This window comes from Raphanus sativus, chromosome 5, assembly GCF_000801105.2.
Source record: "Raphanus sativus cultivar WK10039 chromosome 5, ASM80110v3, whole genome shotgun sequence".
NCBI classification, from domain to species: Eukaryota; Viridiplantae; Streptophyta; class Magnoliopsida; order Brassicales; family Brassicaceae; genus Raphanus; species Raphanus sativus.
Genome location: NC_079515.1, coordinates 8,441,932 through 8,468,788, shown reverse-complemented (window position 1 = coordinate 8,468,788; position 26,857 = coordinate 8,441,932). Strand labels below are relative to the sequence as shown.

Sequence of the window (26,857 nt, the reverse complement as noted above, 5' to 3'; positions counted from 1 at the left end):
ATAGCTATTCTCATATTCTGTATATGTAGTCAAGAAGTAATTAGTTTTTCTCAATCTTAGGTAACATATTTGCCTAGCAGTGGAGTAAGTGTTAGGATAGTATCATCTGATGAAAAAGTCACAAAAACTAGAAGATATGTTGCTGGAACTGGAATGATTGATTGTTATTACTAGAATCACAACTTACACTATATATATCATGTTAATTAATTGCACGTTAAGAGGGCAATTAGATCTAAATTTATTAAAAGAATATATGCAATCAAACATATAGAATAGCGAGGGGATCGTGGGTGCATTAAATTAAGGCTAATGACAGAAGCAAACACAGTAATCCATGATATAAAAAAGGGATTAGTAAGTGAGAGAATTGGAGACTAGAGATGGTATATGATTATATTTCATAGATGAGGGAGAGAACTCACGTGAAGGAGTTGAGATCACGTCAGGCACATGTGGTGGGCAGTTCTTGTTTATAGGTTTGTTTTACTAAACTCTCTCCTCTTCGGTTTCTCCGTTCTCTTTTGTCCTTTTACTCTCATTTTATTTCATTTCAACTTCGGTTACTTCACTGATTCTTTAATGTAGTAAATAGTCATTTAATATCTTTAATTACAACTACGAGACTGAAAAGAGGAACAAAAAGCTTTTAAAATAGTGTTTAGTCATTATGCGCGAGCTCCTCCTTTTTACAAATCACAATCCCTATCACTTGTATTTTGGTTCGTCACACTTGTTGACGGAGAGAACGCATGGGTTTTATTTGCGTGGACCAAATTGTAATGTCGTGTATTGGATTTTTCTATAAAAACAAAATTGCTGCTGCTGTAAAAAATTGATTTCTTCGATGTAAACATTGGTGCTCCCAATTTCTTGTACTCCATGCAAAGACCAATCTTTGAATTACGGTATAAAATTTCTGTCAACAAAATTATCAAATTTCATTTTCCAAATTTCTGAATACATATATTTGCATTCAAAATGTAACACAATCTTGTAAGATGAAAAAAAAACTTACGAGTACATATTTATTTACATTGAAATATGGTTTGGAATTGTAAACATAATGATAACTAGGATAAGATCCGCGCCTTGCGCGGGATGAAGTTGTTATTTTTATTATGTTTTGGAGAATGAAACAACAGTTCGGTTTCATTTAGATTAGGAGTGTTCAATCCGGATATCGGGTTGGTTTCGGTTATGTTCGGTTTTTACTGTATTTCGGTTAGTAAAATATAACTACTATTCTAAATCCATATTTACTTCAGTTTGATTTGGCTTATATACCGTCGATTTTCAGTTTATTCGGTTTTATACCAAAAAATAATTATTTAGTTTGAGATCATATTATATTTTATATGAATTTTAGAGTCATGTTGTCAAAAAGTCATTTATTAAAAAATATTATATATTTAAATAAAACAATAAAAAACAAAAAAATGCTTCTATCATCTAATAAAATAATCAAATCTAGAATTAATATCAAAGCTCTAAATTTTGAAAATAAAAATAAAAGACAAAACTGAAGCATGAAATAAAAGGTTTTATATTCTTCCATATTTAGTGTTCATCAAATTAATATGTTTTCGATCGAACATAGTTCTGTTTGTTTAAAGATAAAAAAAGTTGTAAAGAATTTCAACTAATTGTTGATCAAATTTATAATCTTTACTTCCATTTAGTTATTGTTAAAATAAAGCAAAAATATCGAAAAAGAAAGACTAAGAAAATAAGAAGCCTCAGTTGCAGTAAATTGTTACTTAATTATAATTTAAGTGATTCAAGTGATTTACAAATTATAATTATGGTTCAACTCATATAACAAATAGATATTCATGCGTCGTTATAAATATATACATATTTACATGTTTCAGTTTAATCGGTTATAAATCAAACCATATCCAAATCCTACGGTTTTTATAAAATTACATCCATTTGGTTACGACGGTATATACCAAAACATAACCATATTATCTATTTTTGTTCGGTTCGATACTCTTCGGTTTAGCATATTGAACAGCCATAATTTGAATATTAGTTGGTTTTGGATTGTTTTTTTATCATATATTAATATCCTATCGTAGAATTGGATTTTAAATTCATATTTTTGGAACCTTACATGTGAATTTTATATTAAAAATAAAACATAAAATACATAGTTTGAACACATTTATGTAGAGTGTGAAAAAAATTATTAGAGTGTGAATGTTCATTCTTAAATAATTGTGAGACTGCCACATTCCATTATAGTGTGAATAAATTTCTTAAAATGTTTCTCCTTTAATATATATACAATGAAACCTCTATAAATTAATAATTTTGGGACTACACCAAAATTATTAATAACTTGATTATTTTTAGACAATAGTAGATATCCCTGCATTTAATTCTAATTTATTTTTGCGCTTCGCGTTACAAATTTTGATAATTCAATCAATCTTTTTGAGCGAAACAGAGGATATCTCGATCGAGGGAAAAAATGGGGAAATCCCATATAGCCCAATATATCTGACAAGTCGCACTATATGTCTTATAAATTTTTATTAATTTATAGAGATTATTAATTTATCGATATACTAACTGAAACAAAAACTCAATTTGGGATTATAAATTATATTAATTTATATAGATTTTAGTGTATATTAATTTATTGATTATTAATTTAAAGATGTTATACTGTATATAGGAGATATGTTGTGCTGAACATTTGTAATTGTAATTGTATACTGAAATCTATTTTGAATTTATGATGAGTCTCATCAATTTGGGATTAAATTTTTATCACCATGTTTATATCTATAAAAACTGTAATATGGTCAATAAATCATTTTTATTACAAAAACATGTTTTACAATTTTTAATATTTAACTTTCACATCATTGATAACTATTTTAATGATTTTAGAACCATCATCTTATTATTTCCAAAATTGAATTACTTTGACTTTAGTCTTCCACATAGTTTTGAAAGCTTTCAACTGAACGAATAAAATTGATGCATCCAATATATATATAACAAATTAATCTATTTGTAAAATAAAAATTCATGTTAATACAATTTTATAATTATTTGTATCTTATTATAACAAACAAATTAAGCTATTGATCACACAATTTTCAAAGTGATATATTCAAATTTCTAATAATTTATAAACGTTTTGAAAAATTCAAAAAATAACATATAAGAAAAAATCTAAATGTTTTTATTATATAGTTAATGTGATTTTTAATATCTTTTAATAATATAAAATAAAAAAAAACTAAGATACAAAAATGCTATAAAATATTCACTATTCATAATAATTAATTTCCATATATACGTTAATTATATTAGGTAATTTCATAGCTTTTAGTTAAGGAAAGTGCGAGATTGTTTTTGTACATTATTTATCAATTCGATAGTTAGTTTAATAAAAAGTGTAATATAAGTTAACATGGACCAATTTACTTTTCTAAGAATAACATATACGAAAAAATATAACATAATAAAAAATGTAATGTAAGTTAAGATGGACCCGTTCAATAGTTTTAGTCATTTATTGTCATTTTTTAAAATTCAAAATCTCTATAATATTATTTGAGAAGTCAGTTTCCTACGTGTCGCGCTCACGTTAATTCTCACGGTGGTTGATTACGATTATACCCTTAATGAATCAAATATATAATTATCATTATTAAATATTTATTTTATTTTATTTTCCCTTTCTATTTAGGTTTCCTTTTTCATTTTCTTCTAATTGTGTGCTATTTATGAAATCACATGATATACATATTTTTTTTCATCTAAGAAACAATAGATATAAAGCAAGTATTTTATTACTTCAAAAGTATATTTTATGTTATTTAAAAATATTTTTAAAATAGAATATTACTATCTTTTGAAATTACTATCTTTTGAAATTTCCTTTTTAACTAAATCATATTATATATATACATATATTTTCGTTTTTAAATTCAATTTTTAAAGTTTATAAATGTTTCCTTTTTTAATATATATGTTATGTGGAAAATTTTAAAAAGGAAATTAAATTAAAAAATAATAGTATTTAAATGTAATATTTTTAATTCATTAATGGTATCAATGTAATCAACTATCGTGAGAGTTAATGTGAGCGTGACATCGATTTTTAAGGTTTATAAATGTTTCTTCTTTTAATATATATGTTATATGGAATTTTTTTTAAAGAAAACTAAATTAAAAATAATAGTATTTAAATGTAATATTTTTAATTCATTAAGGGTATCAATGTAATCAAATATCGTGAGAGTTAACGTGAGCGCAACACATAAGAAACTGACTTCTCAAATAATATTATAAAAATATATTAACCAACTATTACAATTAAAATGTAACTTTGAACCGATCAACACTTTTGTTTACTTTTACTATTTTATTTTCAAAACAACATATATTAAATTATACATAATTCTACTAAAAATATATATACAAATTTAAGGCAAGAATCAAACTATATGAAAATAACAAAATTAAAAAAAAATTGGTATAACAAAATATCTTAGTAGAATCGTAAAAAGTAAATGTTATCTAATATATACAAATAATAACCAAACAGTCGAGATATTATATATCCAAAATTAAAATCTAATTAAAATAATACAATGTTATTTAAAACAAACAATGCATATTGATTACAATATAAATAACAGAATAATTAAAAAATAAAATATTAATAAACTATCACAATGTAAATAAAATATTATAATGCATTTATTTTATAAATATTTATACCCGTGCATGAGCACGGGAGAATCACCTAGTATAACATATACGAAAAAATCTAAATTTTAATTTTATAGCTAATTTTATTATTTAATTTATTTTAATAATATAAAATGAAACAAAAAATAATGGAGGAGATATAAATTGTTATCAAATCTTTATTATTAGAAACATTAATTTTCATATATATATATTAGTCATTATGGTAATTCCGTAGGTTTTATTTAAGGAAATAAAATAAAATATTAATTATATCTAGCGGAACAATCATAAATGCTTCTATTATAAATATCATATCATATCATCATATCATATAGTTTGACCAACGAATGTATCTAACAACATATAAAAATCGAATGTGGACCTACTTATTTTTCAATTGAATGTAATTGACTATCTAATTGAGTGACACCTAAGCATTGGGGTTTTTTTTAATTATTATAAAATTGAGGTTACAATTTTTCAAATGTTTCTCAATTAATATATAGGGGATAGTTGGCATATTTATATAGTTTAAGAGATTTTGCTAGAGCTGGATATCCTCCTCAAACGTGCAATCACCCCTGTAAACCTTTCTCTATCTCACATAAATAATTAAGTTTTGGTGACGAAAATAAAATAAAATAAAACCATTACTATTTGAGCAGTTGATTACTTTAAAGTGTACCATTTTTTTCAAAAGCTCATGATTTTATTGTCAAAAGTTAAAGTGCATATTATTCTATTTGCTAAATCAGATCATAATTTCTTTTAAGCAGATCTTATTAAAAGATAATTGGCTATAGATAAGAAATGTTTATTGACGCCTTTCCACCAAATTACACGATACTTTTTTTAAATCAATCGTTACGATGCAGGCACTTATAATGCTACCAAAAAATTTCGTATATGAATTCTGATGAGAAAAATAGATATCTTTAGTTCGTTATGACCAGCAAGCATATACTTAGGGTAGGGACATTTAAAAACAACATGTAGGACTTCTTCACTGTAAATTATTGAGAGGAACTTTAATACAATAATACTCTTAGAATGCATTTAGAAAACTTAGATTTGACATATACTTCTTGATTGGATGCATGTCTTCCAGCTTTGTAATATTTGTTGTAATTTCTACCAATGGGAAATGGAAACTATTAAAAGATATACTTTATATCTTTTTCTCATCAATATTTTGACTTACATTTATAAAAAACTTTCAAATTTTTGGATTGTTTGCCGTTTATAAGAAAAATAAAAACCCATCAAAACCTATTATAAACTTAGATATTACTTTCTGGCGTAATTTTCTTAATATTGGTTGGTATTAATTTATAATCTTTGACCAAAATATTAAACTTTTAGTATAATAAAAAAATCATAATAATAGTGGGAAATCAAATTGTTTTGTTAGTACACGTGAATCGGGCTGGCTGTAATCAATCACCTTTTTTGAGTTATAAAGGCAATCCTCTCTCACTGTCCCGGACACTTTCACTTATCCTCCTCCCCCTATATCTCCTCCTTTGGATTCTTCAGGTACTTCTCTTCCCCTCTCTCAGTCTCTAGTTATTATCTCTTTTTTTTTCATTTCTTAGATCTCTCAAACTTTGTTGATAGTTTACTACATACCACAAGTCAACCATGTGAGTTTAACCATCTCCATCTTGAAAAAAATTCAGAACTTGCTCAACATTATTTTGATGACTTTGTAAGAAGACTAGATGTGTAGATCTAAGGACTAGAACCAACCCCATAAATTTCTGTCTCCTTGTCCTTTCCACAACCGTATAACTTCATGTCTAGTTGTCTTTCTGCTCAGTATCTCTCTCTTTCCGTGGAGCCCACACTATAATGCTTACAGATTGATCAAACACACACAAGCATGTATATATATATATATATATATATATATATATATATATATATTCATATTTTCTCATTGAGTTAGTTGTACAGTGATGGATCTGAAAACTCATTAAGATCCTTTTGTTTTGTTTTGATGTAGTGAGGAGAGGAAAATCTCAAAATGTCGGATCTCCAGGCACCGCTCGTAAGACCAAAGAGAAAGAAGACATGGGTTGACTACTTCGTCAAGTTCAGATGGATCATCGTCATCTTCGTCGTCCTCCCCATCTCCGCCACGCTCTACTTCCTCATCTACCTCGGAGACATGTACTCAGAGTCCAAATCCTACGAGAAACGCCGCAAGGAACACGACCAGAACGTCGCCAAAGTCGTCAAACGCCTCAAGGATAGAGACGCAGCCAAGGACGGTCTCGTCTGCACCGCGCGCAAGCCGTGGATCGCCGTCGGGATGAGGAACGTGGACTACAAGAGAGCTCGCCACTTCGAGGTCGACTTGGGAGAGTTCCGCAACATCCTCGAGATCAACAAGGAGAAGATGATCGCTAGAGTCGAGCCTCTCGTCAACATGGGACAGATCTCTCGCGCCACCGTCCCCATGAACCTCTCTCTCGCCGTTGTCGCTGAGCTTGATGATCTCACCGTCGGTGGTCTCATCAACGGTTACGGTATCGAAGGGAGTTCACATCTCTACGGTTTGTTTGCTGACACCGTCGAGGCTTACGAGATCGTTCTTGCTGGTGGGGAGCTTGTCCGTGCCACGAGGGATAACGAGTACTCTGATCTCTTCTACGCGATCCCTTGGTCTCAAGGAACGCTCGGGCTCCTTGTTGCTGCCGAGATCCGGCTTATACCGGTTAAGGAGTACATGAGGCTTACTTACATACCGGTTAAAGGAGATCTTCAAACATTAGCTCAAGGCTACATTGATTCTTTCGCGCCTAAAGATGGTGACACGTCGAAGATCCCTGACTTCGTCGAAGGCATGGTTTACAATCCTACGGAAGGTGTGATGATGGTTGGAACGTACGCGTCTAAAGAAGAGGCCAAGAAGAAAGGGAACAAGATCAACAACGTGGGATGGTGGTTCAAGCCGTGGTTCTACCAGCATGCGCAGACCGCGCTGAAAAGGGGACAGTTCGTTGAGTACATCCCGACGCGTGAGTACTACCACAGGCACACGAGGTGTTTGTACTGGGAAGGGAAGCTGATTCTTCCTTTTGGTGATCAGTTTTGGTTTAGGTTCCTCTTTGGTTGGTTGATGCCTCCAAAGGTCTCTCTTCTTAAGGCTACTCAAGGTGAAGCTATTAGAAACTATTACCATGATATGCATGTTATTCAGGACATGCTTGTTCCTCTTTACAAGGTTGGTGATGCTCTTGAATGGGTCCACCGCGAAATGGAGGTATAGTAGAAGCTCCTTTTTTTTTAGTACAGCCAATAATTTCATAGGCCCGAAACCACAACATGTAATATTAGTTTCGTCCCAAGAGCCAATCAATATGTTTGTATTTTTTATTTATTTCAGGTGTATCCAATCTGGCTATGCCCACACAAACTCTACAAGGCACCAATCAAACAACAGATCTACCCTGAACCAGGTTTTGAGTACGAGAAGAGACAAGGAGACACAGATGATGCTCAGATGTACACTGACGTTGGAGTCTACTACGCACCAGGTCCTGTCTTAAGAGGTGAGGAGTTTGATGGGTCGGAGGCTGTGCGTAGGATGGAGAAATGGCTGATAGAGAACCACGGGTTCCAGCCTCAGTACGCTGTCTCTGAGCTGGACGAGAAGAGCTTCTGGAGGATGTTTGATGGTGACTTGTACGAGCATTGCCGCAAGAAGTACAGAGCTGTTGGAACGTTCATGAGTGTTTACTACAAGTCGAAGAAAGGGAGGAAGACTGAGAAAGAAGTTAGAGAGGCAGAGCAAGCTCATCTCGAAACAGCTTATGCTGAGGCAGATTAAGCCATGAAAAATATGCGCTTTGAGAGAGGGTTGAGATTATTATTGTTATGGGTGGAGTGGTAGTGTTTCTTTTGTTTTGTTTGTTATGTGTTTCCAGTTTTCAGTTTAGTATTGTCTTTGATGATGCTTATTGTTGTTTGGTTCTTGTTTGACTTATGGTTTGAATGGATTTTAGAATTTAAGATTGGATTTGCTTTGAGACTTTTGGTTTGAGATTTTTTGGGTCATTCATGACATGTCACTTTTGATAGTAGGAATTAGCGCTGGAATTTTGGCAAGAAATTTTCTCTATTAAAAGAGAACTACACATTAGATTTAACATTTACTTCATGTGTGATTTACAACGTATGATATTCTCTTCAAATTAATTCAGTTCAAATTAATTTATTTTATACTCTCTTCAACGGAAAAGCAAGTGCAAGGAAAAGCTTAATGTCAATTGGATTTTAGGGATAAGCATCTGAGTTTCGTAGTGAGGTCGCAGTGTTACTTCATGAATCAATATAGTTTACATCTTTTGGTATAGTTTGTAAATTGATCTATTCAACTTTCCAAATTGATCCTCGTTCTTTTCACTATCTTTTCTCTTGATTTTATTTGTCATTGTTGCTTTGGAGATTTTGAGCTTGATTTTATGTTGTTTGGATTCTAATCCATCAGAGTTTCTGTATTGGACATTTATTCTTGCAATTCGAAAGAGACAACTTACACATCTTGTTTCAGTTGATGAATACAAGTTTTTGTTCTTCATGAAATGAATGTTTGGATTACATGTGTGTGGTGTAAACTTGGTATGTCATCTGTGATAAAAAATTTAGTTGGTTCTCAGGATTACAAATAACAAATATGTTAGCTTATTATTCACTATATTCATTTCTATATTATAGTTCTTTTGTAATTGTTTGTTCTTAGAGTTCGTATTCGTAATGGATATTTGTCTATTGGAATTGACTAGAGTTTGATGTTTGATATGTGCTCTGGGTCTCTAATCTCTCTTTTTTTATGCTCACTTTTATTTGTTTGATATAGCAAAAATAGTTAATCAACTTTTTGCAAAAGCAATAAAGCTGCAAACTTAAAAATGATGTACTAAATCCTATTTTGAGTAGCTTTATACAGTTGAAGATAATCTTCTCTGTATAATTTATCAACCATACATATGTAACTATCCATAATTTTCATATCCAGTAAGTAAAGTGCACAAATTTTGTATTTGTCTCTTCCTTACCAGTTTGAAGTATGATCGTTCCCAAAAGCATCAATACCAATGTCGAGAAAATCAAGATACAACACACGATCTCGAGAAGGGTCAATGAGGCATTTAGGAACAACGCTACTTTATGTTAGTATAAAAGAATATATTGAGTTAACAAATATCCAAAAACAAAAATGAAAAAACACAGAATCTATGCATAGAAAGCTACATTAGTAATCTAACTATATTGTAAGTTTTTACAATATTGTTTCCTCTTCACAGCTTTTGCCGCCGCCATGTACCATATTATCGCATGCATTGCAGTTGGATTGTTGGATCGTTGCATGATTCTCTGTAGACACATAGCTCGATTTCCCAGTCTATAGAATTGAATCCAGTAAAATCAAAATGAAAATGATACAATATAAAAAAAAAACAAACCAAAACGATTCATGTTTGATGATGAATTTGGTTCAGTTTCATGCACTTTCTAAAATTCATGTTTGGTATGATATTGGATTAGTTCGATTTTCAGATTTGTTTAGTTTACTTTTAACCAATATCCAAAATTTCAAATAAAAAATAATTCAATTTATTCAGAACTAACCAAAATCAATTTAAACTAAATATTACCAAAAACAAATACTCATTTAAATTCAATAGAATTATCAGAAACCAAACTACCCCAACCAAATCACTTCAATTTGGTTTGGTTAGCATAAACCGGGAATTTGAACCGAATTGGACCGAGTGAGGAGTGGATTGGGTGGGGGTTTAAGATAAACGACGAGGGAGCTGTTCTCTTCCGTTGTCCAAGCATATAAAATTAAGGATTCCTCTCTAAAGTGATAAAGAAGAGGAACACAGTTCAGTCCTGAAGCGAGTTTTATCCGTAAGCAATCTCGTACCTTAAACCCTTTTCTTTTCTCTTTTCTGTTACACTCAACAATTTGGAAAATTTCGATCATGATTTTGTTTATCGGGCTGTAAATTTGGAAGTCGAAAGGTGTGACCTTTATCTATATGAAATGACGCATAGAAGGTGTTCGACAAAATGCTTTCTAGAATCTCTTTAGTTAATTCTTCCTGTCTCTTAACACTGCAATACCATATGTTTCTTGCAGGTGTTGTGAAAGGCTGGTACTTGAGTCTTGTCTACTTGTTCCCCATCCTGTGTTATCTCTACTCTCAGTCTTATACGAGTATGATAGCTTGAAAAACCTTCATACAAGTGCATTCTGTGCGGTGAAAACATGTCTCTGCTTTGCTCTTCATCTTGTGTAGCTCCCTCTTTGCCACAGACCAAACGATCATGCCCAAGTTTTCAAACACTCAAAGGACCTACCCTAACTCTATGTTCTTTCATCAGCTACCCTAGATTTAGCACTGGTATCAAGAAGCACATCAGTTACTTGTTTGCGGGACCACATAAGCTTCGTAGGCTAGCAAAGAGTCAGATATTAGTTAGTCCTGAGTCTTTTACAGAGAACAGCACAATAGATATTGATTGGGAAGATCAGGAGGACGTTGAGGATACCGGTTCGCCTTGGGAAGGCTCGGTTATGTATAGGAGAAACGCGTCAGTTACACATGTGGAATACTGTACCACTTTGGAGAGGCTTGGGTTGGGGAAGCTGTCCACTGAGGTGTCGAAGAAGAGAGCTTCTTCAATGGGGCTAAGAGTGACGAAAGATGTGAAGGATTATCCGGAGGGGACACCAGTTCAAGTTTCGGTCGATGTCGTAAGGAAGAAGAAGAAGCTGAGACTCGATGGGATTGTCAGAACTGTTATCACACTTGGATGTAACAGGTAGCTTTCTTATGAACTCGTCAAAGCTTCTTTGTTTGTCATTGTCATTGCATCAACTTTGTTGTGTTTACTGGTGTTTTCTCTAATGTGTTTGAAGATGTGGTGAGGAAGCAGGTGAGAGCATCTTCTCTAACTTCTCGTTGCTACTAACCGAAGAGCCGGTTGAAGAACCGGATGTCATTGATCTAGGATTCACATCCGGTAATGACAAACCCAATTCCTTCTCTTTGGACGACAGAGGTGAAGATGAGGATGATGATGATGAGATAGATTGGGAGGATAAGCTCCATTTTCCGCCAGAGGTGAAAGAGATAGATATATCAAAGCATATAAGAGACTTGGTGCATTTAGAGATCACGATGAATGCTATATGCGATCCTGCGTGTAAAGGAATGTGCTTGAAATGCGGTGCTAATCTGAATAAGAGGAAGTGTGATTGTGGCAGTGAAGAGAAGGATAAAGGATATGGACCTCTTGGAAACCTGAGAAAGCAAATGCAACAGAAAGAGGGTCTTAGAAACTAGACCCTGAGAACTACTTTTTTTTTTTTTGGACTTGTATCTTCTTCTTTCTCGGTTTACTAGTATAATACTCACTCTTTTGTACCAAAAAAAAAATCAAAAGAGAATCTGCAGTGGCTAAAACTTACTTCAAGCTCATCATTCAGCGTGTGAATGGTAACACAACAACAATGAAATTAGTTGCAGATTTTCAGAATTCTCGTGCTAGATTGTTCTTTGTTGAGTTTGTAAGCAAGCATTGATCTCATTCCCATTGCTCTTCATACTTTTTGGCTTATTTTGTTTGCTGAGATAAGCAAGTTACTGTTCATGTTAGCCTCTCTAAAGAACACACAATGCACTAGTACATACGGTAGCATTCACCACTTAACTCTCTGAGAAGACAATTGTGTCAAAAGTGACTGCTCAATACTTGCGTGGTGAACTTACAATAATACTACATTGTACACCAAACATAGTCCACAAATACATGAAAAACGTCTGAGAAACATAAGATAGACAAACAAAAATGCCTAGATCATTACAGCACCTCTACATCTATAATCAATGACGAAACTGAGAAGACAGCCTGCTTCTTGTCAACACAGGAACAGGCTTGATTATTTTTAAGACGATGGACAAGCAATGACCAGATATGTAAAGAGCAAAAAGCACAAAAACAAAAGGACAAAAACTGCCTCATTGGTGGACAGAACAGGAACATTCCACGAGTGAGAACCTGTGGCAGTAGACAAGTATTCATATTTTTCAAAAGCTTAATTAGATAGATTATCAAAGATAAATAATATAAGCATTTTTCATAGTAGTCAGCCTGTTTTGGGCCATTAGGCACATTTAGTTGTAGGAGCAAAAGGCTCAAAATTTTAAAACTGCAGATATGACGGGTTGGGCCGGCCCGTGCAATAGTGCAACGCATGGGCGACTCGTAAAGACCCAGATAGCAAGCTACCTTAATTGGGCCTCTTCCCTTAAAAAATAAAGTTAATATCGTGTGACCCGATGGGCCACATATCAGATATTAAACTGATAAGAACAGATACTACACTTGATCTTAGCCAAAAGGCCGAGAAAGGTATGATTTGTAAAATGGCGTGGCCTCTTCATTTATACTACTCCTCGTGCCTTCTACTCTTCTATTGTAAGCGATGTGGGACTTTGAAAAGAGTAAATATGTACAAAAATAAAACAATCTCTGGATTTGAATAGCTTAAGCGACAATAGTCGTAAACCCTGAAGCCAAACAACTCTTTGGTTCAGCCGAGTCTGAGAAGAAGCAGCCAAGTTTCTCAGATTTTCCATTCTCGTGCTCTGTATCCTTAATCTCATTCGAAAGTTTGAATCTTTTTTGCGTATTTGAAGCAGATTTTACCTGGAATCGGCGACGGAAGAAGAGGAGGATTGTTCAGTCGTTGTCTTGATCGGTTTGGTTTTGGTTAGTACAGCCAGCTTGATTCGATCGTTATGTTCTTATTTAACTGGGAAAGTTGAGAGCTAAAGCCTTGGTTGTAAGACTGATTAGTCTGCGTGATCTTGTTTGCTCCGTGTGAAAGGCACTTACTTTATCCACAGAGATTGTTTTGGATGTTACGCAAAAACCCAACCAATTAGCAATCAGCGTCTAATCTTAATAATGTCTACTGAAGAAGTATTCAGAGAAAGCAGAGCACAAGGTATCAAACATTTAGAATGCTGGGGAATGAATAACAAATAGTTCCAAGTTTAAGAGAGCTATCTTTCTTTACTCATATGGAGGTTCTCACTTGTTTTACTATATTCTTTTGTTCATCATGTTGAGAATGATGCCGGAGAACATTTGTGACAACTAGACAAAAAGTATTGATGCAAACACGAGGATGCAGGTGAGCCAGCAGGTGAGAGAGCAACTTCTCCTGGAGATCACCATGAATGCGATATGTGATCCTGAGTGTAAAGGATTATGCTTGAAGTGCGGTGCTAATCTGAATAAGAACAAGTGTGATTGTGGCAGTGAAGAGAAGGATAAAGGATATGGACCTCTTCGAAACCTGAGAAAGCAAATGCAACAGAAAAGAGAGACTGAGAAACTTAACTGTGTCAAAATTGACTTCTAAATAGTGTTATGTCGTGAGCTTATAACAATACTCTGCGTGCCTTTCACTTCAAATCAATTTTATATTGCATCGTAATTCATCATTGTTGCGCTCTCTTTATGCTCTGTGTTGTTACTTGTGGTTGGTTAGTACATGCTTATTAGATGATGGTTTATGTTTATTTTTCTTAACAATGCCCTCTTTTTGTTATGGAGTGATGAACATGTCCTTGATATACTTTTTTTCTCAACAATGTTCTCGAGTGACACACTACTACGTACATTACGGATGAACCATAGATGCTGCATCGGTTGCTATTACGCCAACAACGCCCGAGTACGTACATGGCGAAGAACTGTTTTTCTTCTCCTGCTAGTTTCAGCTTCTCAACAACATTGTACACCATAACATAGTCAACACTTACATAACCAATGTCTCGGAAAACATAAACAGATGCCTAAATCATTACAACACCTCTACAATTTCTTTGACAAAAATGAGAGAGGACCGCCTGCTTCTGTCAGTGAACAAAATTGGAAAATCTTTGATGATTTGTAAGACATGATAGACACTCGAGAGCAAAAAAAAAAACAACAATAAAGAAACTAAAACTACCTCATCGCTGGACAGAACTGGAACATACCCCATTTTGATAGTAATAAAATTTTAATAGTTTACCATAAAGAAAAGTTAGAAAATTATGAACTACGAACCCTTCATGTATTTGTGATTCCTGTTTGATTTTTTTTTTGTAGGTTGCCTTTTTTTTGGGTTTTTGGTAAAACGCCCGAACATCACATGTTCCGATAAGATGAGTGCATCTAGTATAAACTAGGTGTTTACCCGCGGTTTTTACAGAGAGTAATATTATATGAGAAACATATTATCTTTACAATATCGTAATCGAATAATAGTTATACATATTAAATTTTTAACTTTTAAATTCAAACTAGATCTTGATCCACGTTTTACAAGCGCGAAATATTTTACGATGAAAAATCTCATTAATAACTTAACAACATTTTTTTTTTAATTTGAAAGAGATTGTGTATTTGAAATATTTTTGTATTTAAAACAGTGCTTTTAAATCTGATCTGAATCCATGGTTAAAACAGTTAATCTGGTGATCCGATAATTCAGTTTAGATTTTTAAAAAAATATTTATATTTTGAAAAAATACTAAATCTGAGACTAATCGAAATGTAATCCAGTTTGATTTAAGTTGTTATATTTTCATAATTTGTCACCTTTTAATCCAAATCTTAAAGTTTATTGTTTTGCAATTTACGATATTATGACATTTCTAAAAATGATAGAGAAAATGGTAGATATAAAATAATTAAAAACAATACATATGTCTTAATCATAAATCCTGGTTTTCAGAAGCCCCAAGAGGAACCCGATTAGCGTTTAAAAATAAATTAAATCTAAAATCTCAAATAAAATTCAGTTAAATAACTTCTCTTTTAATATATAATAAAATGTGTGATATAATTTAAAATTATTTATAAAACCTTATACATATATATATTTTATGGAATTATAATTATATTTATAACCATTTAAGAACAATTCTTTACAAATTTAATATGTTTCGTGGTTTAACTGGTTTACAACTATTTAATTACTTAATAATAAAATTCATCATTAATTTTTTTTCGTAGTTCAATCTAAAAGCTGAAGATTAAAAAATTTAGAATTATTTTTATTTTATAATTGGTGAAAATAAATTTAATCTAAATTCTAATAAAATTGTAACAATTTTTATGATTTCACAACAGTCAATTAAATGACATTTGTTTTATTATATAAGAAGAAGTGTAAAATATTTTTTGGGTTTATATACATCACTATAAATATACATTTATACAATAATAATTAGATTTAAAACATTTATAACTGATTTCATAACACTTTATAAGTCTTGTAAATGAATTTATAACCTTTATAAATGAGTTAATGTAATTTCTATAAATGATTTAGAAACTCTAGCAAAATGATTTGTGAGCTAGAATAAAAACGTTTTTAAATAATTTCAAAATCTTTATAATGATTTATAAATAATGTGTGGGCTTTAAAAGTATAAAATTTCTAATAATGCCTTACATAGAAATACAATTTGTATATAAGAATAGAAAACCATATATTTATTTCCATAAAAATATATTAAAGTATTTTATATAATTATAAATAAATATTGATAAAAATAAATAAATTGGTGAACCATATATATATTCTTTCTGTAATTTTACAATTTGTTACCATAAATAATTGTATGTAATATTACTTGTGTTAATTGGTAACATTAATGGGTTCTAGAGTTACATTTTATTTTTAGATCTGATTAAAATAAATAATTAATAACAGTAATCAATCAATTAAACTATAACAATTTTTTGAAACTTCACCTATGAACGACACATAAGCAAAAATTACTTAATTGACTTCTCAATTAATATATAACTAGCTCATGCGTTCTACCTCGCTAGAACCTTTGATGCAGATCAAGAAGCGCCACAAATACCTCAAAACTATGGCGTACTGTTCATTGGAGTCCAATGGCTTCTATCATCAGCCGTCGACTTCCTAACCGAAGAACTCGAGGTACTTTCTGAATCGGCTGATAGTTATGCTACTGTTTGTGTCTTGTGGTTATTGGCATACTATGTTGTGCTATCAACGATGGATCGAAGGATGGATATGCTAGGGGTCTCTGAAGGCCTTCTATCCATATTTATGGCCTTCTTCAACAACCAACTAAGAGAACAGATACGGTTGTGGAATATTGTGAAAATCATAGTCTTTTGGTCCATTATCCAGTACAGAGCACATAGAGTCAGTCGTCGAGAGGCTCATGCAGACGATGTCCTCAAGGAACCACTACTATCCTGATTTCGTAGTTTGAGAAGTATGTTTATTGTATTGAACTTATTTCTGATTTATCCCTATCTTATGTATTTTTTTCGATTTCATCTTAGTTTTTAAGAATAATATTTATTAGGTGGTCACCCGCGAATTCGTGGATATAAATATTATATGCAAATATATATTATGTATAGAATGTGGTAAAGTTTTCATAAATTTGATAAAAAAATAACTGATAAATATTTAGTAATAAAAAATACTTGTGAATTATATATTTAATTATCACATTAACTTTCTCAACACATTTTACACATCTTTTTGACTTTTCATTTTATTCTTTTATTATTTTTTTCTTTTTATTAACTTTTTCTAATGTTTTCCTAGTTTTTTTTACATATTTTCTACTAAATATTTATTTCTCTCTCTAAATAGTAATAAATGAACCAAAAATCAATCTTATAATTGTTTTCAATCATAACATTACCTTATTCACTTTATTATTTGATTTAAAGGCAAAAACAATTTAATCAAAATTCTCACATCACATGTTCCGTTAATATAATTCATTCAATCTTTAAAACCTTATTATTTATAAATCATATATGGACATTGTAAGAGATTGAAATTATTAAAAATACAATCATATTGTTTGTTTGAAATTGGAAAAAATATTTATTGGACTCATTGGACATATATACACATTGTATTTTAAATACAGTAAAAATAATTTGAAATTGTTTGTTTGTTTGGTAATATAGATTAGATTATGTAATTCTAAGATTAGTTTTCTTCAAAGAAACTTAATTAAATAAATGAAAATTCAAATACCAACAACCAAACAAATTAAGAGAATTAATTATAAACCTCATATTTTTTTGAATATTATAAACCTCACATATGAATAACACATATGCAAAATCCACTTAAATGACTTCTCAACTAATACATAGGAGGATTTTTTAATTGTACATTATAATTAATCTTTTTATTGATTAATATAAATTTTAAACCATTTACCATATAATTTTATTATAATCAAAGCTATATGAATTATATTAGTAAAGTATTAATTGTAGTCTCATATAAGTATAGGGGGTGATTGGTAAGTGTTGTAGATGCTTTGGACAACCAGTTTTTCTTTCTACAGTATTTTTCTATAGCAGTCAAGCTTTAGATCTAAAAATTAAAGCTACAGCCAAAAAATTAGAAAATGAAATATGTTAACTTTCTAAATCAATTTTATGCCGCTTTTATTTAGTGCTTTGAAAAGAAATCTACAGCAAAATAATTAAAGCCAAAGCAATGAAACTCACAGCCTATTTTCTAAAGTATAAAAATTAAAGCTACAACACCAACCAATCAACTCCATAATTTTTTATTTTTAAAAAGATGTATATTTGACAGTTTTGCATCCATTGGACATATTTTTAGAGAAAAAAATAATAGTGTGTATAAGAAATATTATTAGGTTTAAATTAATTAGTTCTCGGCAACAAAATATTTGTTGGATTCACTATTAATAAAATAATTAATAAAAACATGTTTAAACCGTTATAAAATTATTTCTATAATATCATATGTATTTATATGTATATTATAAATATATATAATGAATTTCACACGTCTAAAAATAGATCCAAAAATTCAATTTAAAATATATTCATATAAATAGTATATAATTGTCAGTAAAAAAATCTTTAAAACTGATACTAAAACAATAAAACCGTAAATTTATATTCAATTTAATTAAAATTTAAAGTCAATATATTTACAAGTAAGATTGTTTACCAGTTTTATAAATTTTAATAATCAATTTTTAATTTTGTAAAAAGAACAATATCCATGTTGAATTAAAATAATTGATTTTCTCAAATTAATTTAAAAAAACATTTAATTTTCAGCTTTTTAAGTAGTTTAACATCTCTGGGTTAGAAAAGAAACGTACAGAGAGAAAAAGAAAAGGAGTCTTCGAGGATTGATCAAGGCCTATTTGTGTTCATCGATCTAAGCTTGAAACAATATGAAGACGATGATGATATCCGATCTTCCTGTGGACTTGCTAGAGGACATTCTCTCTAGGGTTTTGTTTAAATCTATTGGAGCAGTGCGATCTACTTGTAAAAAATGGAACGTGTTATCTAAAGATGAGAGATTTGCCAATAAACACATTGAGAAAACAGCAGCATCACAACGAGATAAGGAGGTTCTTGTGATCACGGTGAATACGAAAGATCATTTGATTAGCGTCAAATTCTATGACTTTCACGACAAAAACTTTGATCCATCCATAAACCGTAACGGTATACTTAGTACACGAGAAAAGTCAGATCAAGTAGTCTCTGTACATCATGTCTTTTATTGCAACGGTTTACTTCTGTGTCTATGTAGAGGCAACAACAAACGTGGGCTTGTGGTTTGTAACCCGTATTGGGGTAAAAGAAGATGGATTAAAAACCCAACAGAACGTTCTTATGAGATGTTTGCTTTTGGATACGATAAATCATGTCGTCGTACCCACAAAGTCCTTAGGTTAAGCAGTGATGATAATATTGTCATCCACATAGACATCTACGACTTGAGTTGTGATACATGGAAGACTCCTGATGAAGCTTTTCACAGCAGTTTCATAGAGTATAAGAAACCTGGCGTGTCTTTGAAGGGGAACACTTACTGGCTTGCTAAAGGTAGAGACTCAGAAAATTGTTACTTACTCTGTTTTGATTTTACTAGTGAGAGGTTTGGAGCGCGTCTGCCTCTACCATTTGATTTTACTTATGGATGCAATGTGTCTCTATCTTGCGTTAAAGAAGAGAAGCTTGCAGTGTTGTTTAAACCACGGGGTGGTGGAATATTTGAGACTATTGATGTTTGGGTTACGGATAAGATTGAGCCCGATGCTGTGTCCTGGAGCAAGTTACTCAAATTTGAAACGTTTAAACTCAATTTTCGTTCTCTGTTTGGGAGTTTCTTGATCGACGAGGAGAGTAAGACCTTTGTAATTTTTGATAATTGCGAAGAATCTTTTGAGACATACATCATTGATTGGGAGAGTGGTCATTTCAGAAAAGCGGAGAGCATAGAAGCTTCACACTCACGGCTTGACAATCTTGTGGGCTGTTATGTTCCAAGCTCTGTGCAAATCTAAGTTAACAGATTAGTGATTAGTCTATTTAATGTTTCTTTTCAAACAATATTAAATTTACAAGCTGTAACTCATCTTCTCTTCTATATGATCATGGCTGCTTCATGTACTCTTTTGAAACTCATAAGATGAAAACAGATAGTGTTTTTCTATGAACTTACCTACTCTTATTATCATGCTTTCACTGTATTTTTTTCGGCTTACCTAAATCAAAAAACACTCTGTTTCTTTTGGTTATGTAAAAGGAAGAGATACTAAACTCAAATAAAAAAAAAGTAGCAAAACCAACATTTAATTTTATAAAATATCTGAAATAGAGACCAAAGTTGGAGCATAGCTGAGGAGAAGTGAGCATCTAGATCCTCCTCCTACATCATGCTGGTCCACTTGTATGCATTTATCCTCTCCCACAATGTGCAAGAATCTGTCGGAGTCCAAAGATTTACCAGGACACACTATCACTTTATTCTCCTCGTCGACCAAGAAATTCATCCCAGTTAAGAACATCCATTGGTTATTGTTATAGACTCGTTTCACTGTTAGGAACTTGCTCCATGACATGGCTCCACTACTATCAATCTTGTTCGCCATCCATACATCTACGTCGGCGGCGGCGGCAACACAAGCTAACAAACACAGCTTTTGCTCTTCTCTAGTCACAGACAATGCAAAAGTTCTGCCAGAAGATGGAATATCCATACTTGTGAATCTCTCTGTTGAAAAATCGAACCTCAGTAAGATATCCATCCACTGGTGTTGACTTGAGCTAAAAGCAAGCCAGTAGGCATTTCCATCCACACACGTGCCGCGACGCCCTAACCCTAGAATGGACCAGTCTCTAGTCTCATCATGTACAATAACCCTCCATGACTTAGAGGTAAAGTCATAGATTTCATATAGGCGCGGCTTCATAAATTCAAAAGCAGGTCTGGGTCCATGTAGAGTTATCCTCAAGATTTTGTACTTGTTGCATGAGGATTTACCGAAAGCAAAGATGTCAGATCTCTCGTAGTAACTTCTTGGTTTGATCCAAGTGGTTTCATCTAAGCATGGGTTCCAAACCACTAGTCTATTGTCTTCGGTGGTGCATAACAACAAGCCTTCACAGTGAAAAACCTCACGGATATTATTGACTTCTTTGGAAGAATTTGAAAGAGGATCTTTGAGGCTAAACTGACTTGTTATGTTTACAATTTTTTCTTGAGCTCCAAGGAAATTAATGTTACCTAGATAAACCCTAGAATCAATCAACATGATCTGAGAGGATTTCTCGAATCTCACATAATTGATCAGAGCTTTCCATCTTTTGGATACCGATCGAAATCTTGCTAGAGATGCCAGTGGAACCCTTGAGAGTATGTCCACTACCAAATCCTCTGGAAGATACTCTTCTGATCCGATTCGAAACGCATTTGGCTCCATAGCTTCTCCATCGTCGGATTCGTCAACAAGAGAAGGAACTCCGTGAAATGACACAACAGACATTGATTATTGGATTGTAATCAAGCAAACCCCCTCAAGAATCTCCTCTCAATTTCAACGATTTTGGGGTTCAGTAGATATTGTTCTTGTGGGATGAAGAAACCGAGGATTCAGGCATGTAGAGTAGGGTAATCTGGTTGTAACTGATGGTTAAGTGAGTTATTTCGGTTTAATCGTGTATGGTTATAGGATGATTAGTTTAAAAAAAAATACAGTAAATCAAGAATTAGTCCCGGCTGCGGATATAAATAAAGTTTCAACTAGTTGATGCCTAATTATATACCTAACATTTTTTAATTTTAATGTTTATTTTTATAAGAAAAGTTAAATTAAATTTGACACAAATTCTACATCAATATTATAAATTATAAAATTTCATTATTCATATTAGTAATCAATGTATTAATATATATACCTTTTATTTTAGTTGTTTATGGGATGCAGATAATGGATCAAAATCTTTTTTATACTAATAATCAAATTAAGAAACTTGATTTTGAAATTAAATATATATATATATACAGGGCACACAAATCTAGATGCCATATGAAATAGTGAGACAAAATGCTTAGAATGTTATCAGGCCGTGGGCTAAAAAAAAAGAATGTTATCAGGCCTGCAAAATCATAATTTAAATATTATGAATAGAACTTTAAGCTCACAGACCCACTTTGCTTGGGCTACTATAGAGTAAAAGTTAAACTGTAGGTATGATGGGCTGAGCCAGGCCCGTGCAGTAGTGCAACGCATGGGCGACTCGTGAAGGCCCAAATAGCAAGCTATCTTGGCGGGCCTTCTCCCTCAAAAAATAGAGTTAATATCGTGTGACCCAATGGGCCACATATCAGATATTAAACTGATAAGAACAGATACTACACTTGATCTTAGCCAAAAGGCCGAGAAAGGTATGATTTGTTCAGTCCCAAGGCCTCTTCTTTTATACCACTCCTCATGCCTTCCACTCTTGCATTGCTAGCGATGTGGGACTTTAGAAAGCGCAATACAAGATAAATGAAAACACTCTCTCCGGTTCAGCGGGTTTGAACAAAATTTTAAAACCTACAATAGTCCTAAACCTGAAGCCAATAGGAGTATTTGGTCCTTGCGTTGTTCACCGGAATCGGCTACGGAGGAAGAGGGGATTGTCCAGTCATTGTCTTGCCAGGTTCAGCTTTGATGGGTTCGGTTTCTATTAGCACAGTCATCTTGATTCGACTGGGAAAGTTGAGAGCTTTAGCCAGAACTGGTTAGTCTGCGTTGATCTTGTTTGCTCCGCGTGAAGCGCATGAAAGGCACTTACTTTATCAAATGCGATGCCACAGAGACTGTTTTGGGTGCTAAGAAAAAACTGTTTACTCGATCACCACGATGTCCTTGAAGTGCGGTGCTAATCTGAATAAGAGAAAGTGTGATTGTGGCAGTGAAGAAAAGGATTAAGCATGTTATGCTACTGTTGCTGCAACTTGCAAGTCTCTGGAGACAAGTCTCTAAAGCATTGTATTAACTAATGAATGATCTTTATATATTGCATTTGGAATTGGTTTTCTTTTGCGCTCTCTTATGCGCTTTGTATAGTTTCATACATGACTTATTAGATGCTGGTTTTGTGTTTATCTTGTTAACAATGTCGTCTTTTGTTATGGAGTGATGACAGACTTGATATACTTTTTTTCTAAACAATGTTCTGAACTTGGCACACTACACTGTAGCAAGTGTCCTATATAACAGTAACATGCTTAGCTAATGGAGATAAATTTCGAAGCAGGTCCAGATCTTGATGGCTTTTAACCCTTTGAATTAAGGGAGAATTACCAATTGTGACTCAAAACTTGGAGTCAAACCCAAAAGAGTACCCCAACTTGGGTCAAAGGCAAAAGTAACCTAAAAGGCTATTGAAATTACAACTATCTCCATGTGAACAAACAAAAAAACGGATTTTTTTTTACGTTTCTACCCCTCGCAAGTCGTCTGTTTACAGACGACTTGAAAATAAGTCGTCCAGACGACTTTAAGTTAAGTCGTCTGGACAGTTATTCTTAAACATAATTTAAAAATTTTGTAAAAAATATTTTGATAAGTGAAAAATTGGAATTATGTAATTAACATATGTCTTAAGAGATATAAATTAATATATAACAAATTTCAATTGTTTTCAGCCCAGATGAGTGAAAGTAGTGAGTCATGATATTCTTTAGTTTATGTTTCATCAACATATGTTGTAGTATTGTATGTGTTCTTAGGGTTAGATTTTGGAAAGCATTAAAACCGTTTTTGAAAATTTTTAAAATTACCTAGGCGTGTTCATTTCTGTGTATAGTAAACACTATTGAAGTATAATTTGATTTTATAACGTGGTTAGTAAGTTAATTTAGTCATTTTAGTTTAGGGGTTCATTTTAGGGTATTGGACCACTTAATATTTAGTCTTCTGTTCCCAGACGACTAAATATTAGGTCGTCTGATGTACATTATCAGCCAGAATAAGTCGTCTAAACCGGACCAAACTTAAAGTTTACCAATGTACTTTTAAAGCTAACCGGATTATTTACCCAATATATAAGGTGATTTTTTTTTTTTTTCATTTTCCGCGAACAGAAACCCTAACAGTTCTCTCTCACCGGCGATATCAAAGGCGATTCGAATTCCCACTATTTCCGAACAACCATCGTTCTCAACGTCGGCTATCTATCTCACTTCATTCTCACCGTTGTCGCCGCAGCTTCTTCTAACCCTAGCGCCGCCGATTCCTCTAAACCCTAGCGCCCCCGCTTCCACTATTTCCGAACAAACCGTCGCCCTCGCCACCGTGCTCACCAACGTTCTCACCGCCGCTTACTCTAAACACTAGCTAGCACCGCCGTTTCTTCTAAACCCTAGCGCCGCCGCTTCTTCTAAACCCTAGCGCCGCCGCTTCTTCTCTGTAAACCGTAGCGCCGTTTCTCTGTAAACCCTAACGCCGGTAAGTCATCAAACTCGTGGAAAAGATGAACATAAAACGTTGTCTCTTTCAATTTACTCATTCTCACCGTTTCACGTTTATTTTTTCAGATCTATAACCACAATGACGAGTACTCGAACTCCTTCTGCGACTAATCAGGTCCGCTTGAAATTTTTCTACTGGAAGACTTGTAAGTAAGTCGTCTGGAAAGTCTTCAACCTGGACGACTTAGTACGTCCATTTGGAAGACTTTCCAGACGACTTAAATATAAGTCGTCAACTAAGTCGTCAGTTGGACGACTTTCTAGACGACTTATATTTAAGTCGTCTACTAAGTCGTCTGGAGTAACAATTAAGGCGTGATTTTTAGCTTGTGTTCTGACTTCTATTGTTGTCTTTGATTATTTTTGCAGACAAAAAGGATGATATTCCCGAACTCCCCCGTAGGTTATACACATTAGGGGAAGAGCCAGAACCCCACAATAGCATTTCGTATCATACGGATAACACGAAGTTGCATACTGCTCTTAGGGAAGCTCTCACTGATGCTGAATTTGAAGAGCTCAAGGAGTCGAGATTGGGAGTTTTCATCAAGTTCAAGGAGCAGGGATTTGGTTGGGCTTCAAGGCTGGTTCACCACTTGCTCGGTTTAAAGCTGGACATTAAGAAGAAGTACGAGATGTGGTGTCTCGTTGGTCCAGAACCTGCGAGGTTTTCACTGTTAGAGTTTGAAAACATCACTGGTCTAAACTGCGACTACATCGAGGACCTTGAGACACCAGAATGTGAAGTTACCCCACAGATGATTTCTTTCTGGGAGATGATGGGAGTTCATCGGGAAGCTGGGCCAAGTACTGATCAGATAATAGCAGCACTGAAGAGATGCGGGGATTGGTCCAGGGAAGATCGCAAGCGACTCGCGTACCTTTCCATCTTCACTGGATTCATTGAAGGGAAAAAGTTCTCAAGCGCTACACGAGCTACTCTCGCAAGGCTAGTGATGGATTTAGAAAGGTTTGAGAATTATCCATGGGGGAGAGTCGCGTTAAGTGCTGATGGACTCTTTGTGGAACAAAGATATTACTGGCTGTTACACCGTGGATGGCTTTATACAAGTTCTTCAGGTCTGGGCGTACACAAGCTATTCCGGGATTGGGTGCTAGTATTGTCTACCCAGAGCAAACAGTCCGTCTCCACCGATTCTGGCTTACGACGGCAGCAGAGGCCGCATATTCATGAAAGCTGCTATCTTGAGTCAGGTACCTTTCCATCTTCACTTAATTAAGTCGTCTGGAAGGTCTTCCAGCTGGACGACTTAGTAGACGACTTATTATAAGTCGTCTGGAAGGTCTTCCAGCTGGACGACTTAGTAGACGACTTATTATAAGTCGTCTGGAAGGTCTTCCCAGCTGGACGACTTAGTAGACACTTCTTATTATAAGTCGTCTGAAGGTCTTCCACTGGACGACTTAGTAGACGACTTATTATAAGTCGTCTGGAAGGTCGTCCAGCTGGACGACTTAGTAGACGACTTATAATAAGTCGTCTGGAAGGTCGTCCAGCTGGACGACTTAGTTAAGACGACTTATAATTAAGTCGTCTATTTAGTATTTTGTTTCAATATCTAACTCGATTCTTCTTTCTATTTACTGCAGACCCGCCGTTCCGTGATCAACTTTTGTTGAGAAGGACATTAGTGAAATGTGCCCAAATGGGACTCTGAGGTTTGATGACGTGCCCGCGGAGAACATCATTAAAGTCATGTATGATCGGAGACCGTGGAAGTGGACCATGGATTGCTGGGAAGTCACTGGTACAAAACCCAAGTTTGTGACTCATCGAAAGAGCCAAAGAGATGGTTGTTGGAGGAGGTGGAGGAAGACAATCAGAGACCTCGGAAGAAAGCTCGTAAAGAGGCTCCTAAAGAGGCTCCTAAAGAGGCTAGAGAGAGGCTCCTACAGAGGCTACAGAAGAGGCTACAGAAGAGGCTAGAGAAGAGGCTAGTTGGGTGACCAGAGAGGAGTTAGGAAACATGTTCAAGGACTTAGGTGGCTTAGGTGACATGATGAAGATGGGTTTAAGAAGTGCATCAGGAGATTAGGAAGATCTCCGATAGATTGGAAGCTGTGGAGAAGAAGGTTGGTGTCACCAATCAGGCTACCCCTCAAGCCCCAGGAAACCGGGGTTAGTAAAAAACACCCTACCCCACAAGCCCCAGAAACCGGGTTAGTAACAAACAGACTACTCCTCAAAAGGATCAGCCTACACTTCAAACCAAT

At 33.7% G+C, this 26,857-nt stretch overlaps 4 protein-coding genes, 1 long non-coding RNA gene and 2 other non-coding genes across 10 annotated transcripts; 4 read left to right on the top strand and 3 right to left on the bottom strand.

Annotated features, from left to right (window-relative positions):
* Window positions 1-6,103: 6,103 nt before the first annotated feature.
* Window positions 6,104-8,746, top strand: LOC108859173 (delta(24)-sterol reductase). Of its 3 annotated transcripts, none has more exons than XM_018633032.2 (3): window positions 6,104-6,258; window positions 6,728-7,990; window positions 8,114-8,746. In XM_018633032.2, the coding sequence occupies exons 2-3, from the start codon at window positions 6,749-6,751 to the stop codon at window positions 8,555-8,557; spliced, it is 1,686 nt and encodes a 561-aa protein (XP_018488534.2). In that variant the 5' UTR covers window positions 6,104-6,258; window positions 6,728-6,748; the 3' UTR covers window positions 8,558-8,746. The 3 variants fall into 3 exon arrangements, with proteins under 3 accessions (XP_018488534.2, XP_018488536.2, XP_018488535.2); XM_018633034.2 differs by having other exon boundaries at window positions 6,253-6,365; XM_018633033.2 differs by lacking the exon at window positions 6,104-6,258 and adding an exon at window positions 6,450-6,606.
* Window positions 8,747-10,500: 1,754 nt separating this feature from the next.
* On the top strand, window positions 10,501-12,330 carry LOC108859178 (large ribosomal RNA subunit accumulation protein YCED homolog 1, chloroplastic). The gene is made up of 3 exons (XM_018633039.2): window positions 10,501-10,644; window positions 10,877-11,562; window positions 11,660-12,330. Exons 2-3 carry the CDS (start codon window positions 11,006-11,008, stop codon window positions 12,084-12,086), a joined length of 984 nt encoding a protein of 327 aa, XP_018488541.1. The 5' UTR covers window positions 10,501-10,644; window positions 10,877-11,005; the 3' UTR covers window positions 12,087-12,330.
* A 633-nt stretch (window positions 12,331-12,963) lies between these two features.
* Window positions 12,964-13,159, bottom strand: LOC130495339 (U2 spliceosomal RNA). Its single transcript, XR_008934611.1, has one exon. It is a non-coding gene; the product is annotated as a U2 spliceosomal RNA (small nuclear RNA).
* A 24-nt stretch (window positions 13,160-13,183) lies between these two features.
* LOC130495183 (uncharacterized) lies at window positions 13,184-14,385 on the top strand. Of its 2 annotated transcripts, XR_008934458.1 has the most exons (3): window positions 13,208-13,515; window positions 13,634-13,753; window positions 13,879-14,385. It is a non-coding gene; the product is annotated as an uncharacterized LOC130495183 (long non-coding RNA). The 2 variants fall into 2 exon arrangements; XR_008934457.1 differs by having other exon boundaries at window positions 13,184-13,753.
* Window positions 14,386-19,037: 4,652 nt separating this feature from the next.
* Window positions 19,038-20,217, top strand: LOC108858112 (putative F-box protein At3g20705). The gene has a single exon (XM_018632087.2). The coding sequence runs from the start codon at window positions 19,038-19,040 to the stop codon at window positions 20,160-20,162; it is 1,125 nt and encodes a 374-aa protein (XP_018487589.2). The 3' UTR covers window positions 20,163-20,217.
* Window positions 20,218-20,355: 138 nt separating this feature from the next.
* On the bottom strand, window positions 20,356-21,766 carry LOC108860916 (putative F-box protein At4g10190). The gene has a single exon (XM_018634759.2). It carries the CDS (start codon window positions 21,642-21,644, stop codon window positions 20,457-20,459), a length of 1,188 nt encoding a protein of 395 aa, XP_018490261.2. The 5' UTR covers window positions 21,645-21,766; the 3' UTR covers window positions 20,356-20,456.
* A 588-nt stretch (window positions 21,767-22,354) lies between these two features.
* LOC130495317 (U2 spliceosomal RNA) lies at window positions 22,355-22,550 on the bottom strand. Its single transcript, XR_008934589.1, has one exon. It is a non-coding gene; the product is annotated as a U2 spliceosomal RNA (small nuclear RNA).
* Between the last annotated feature and the right edge of the window lie 4,307 nt (window positions 22,551-26,857).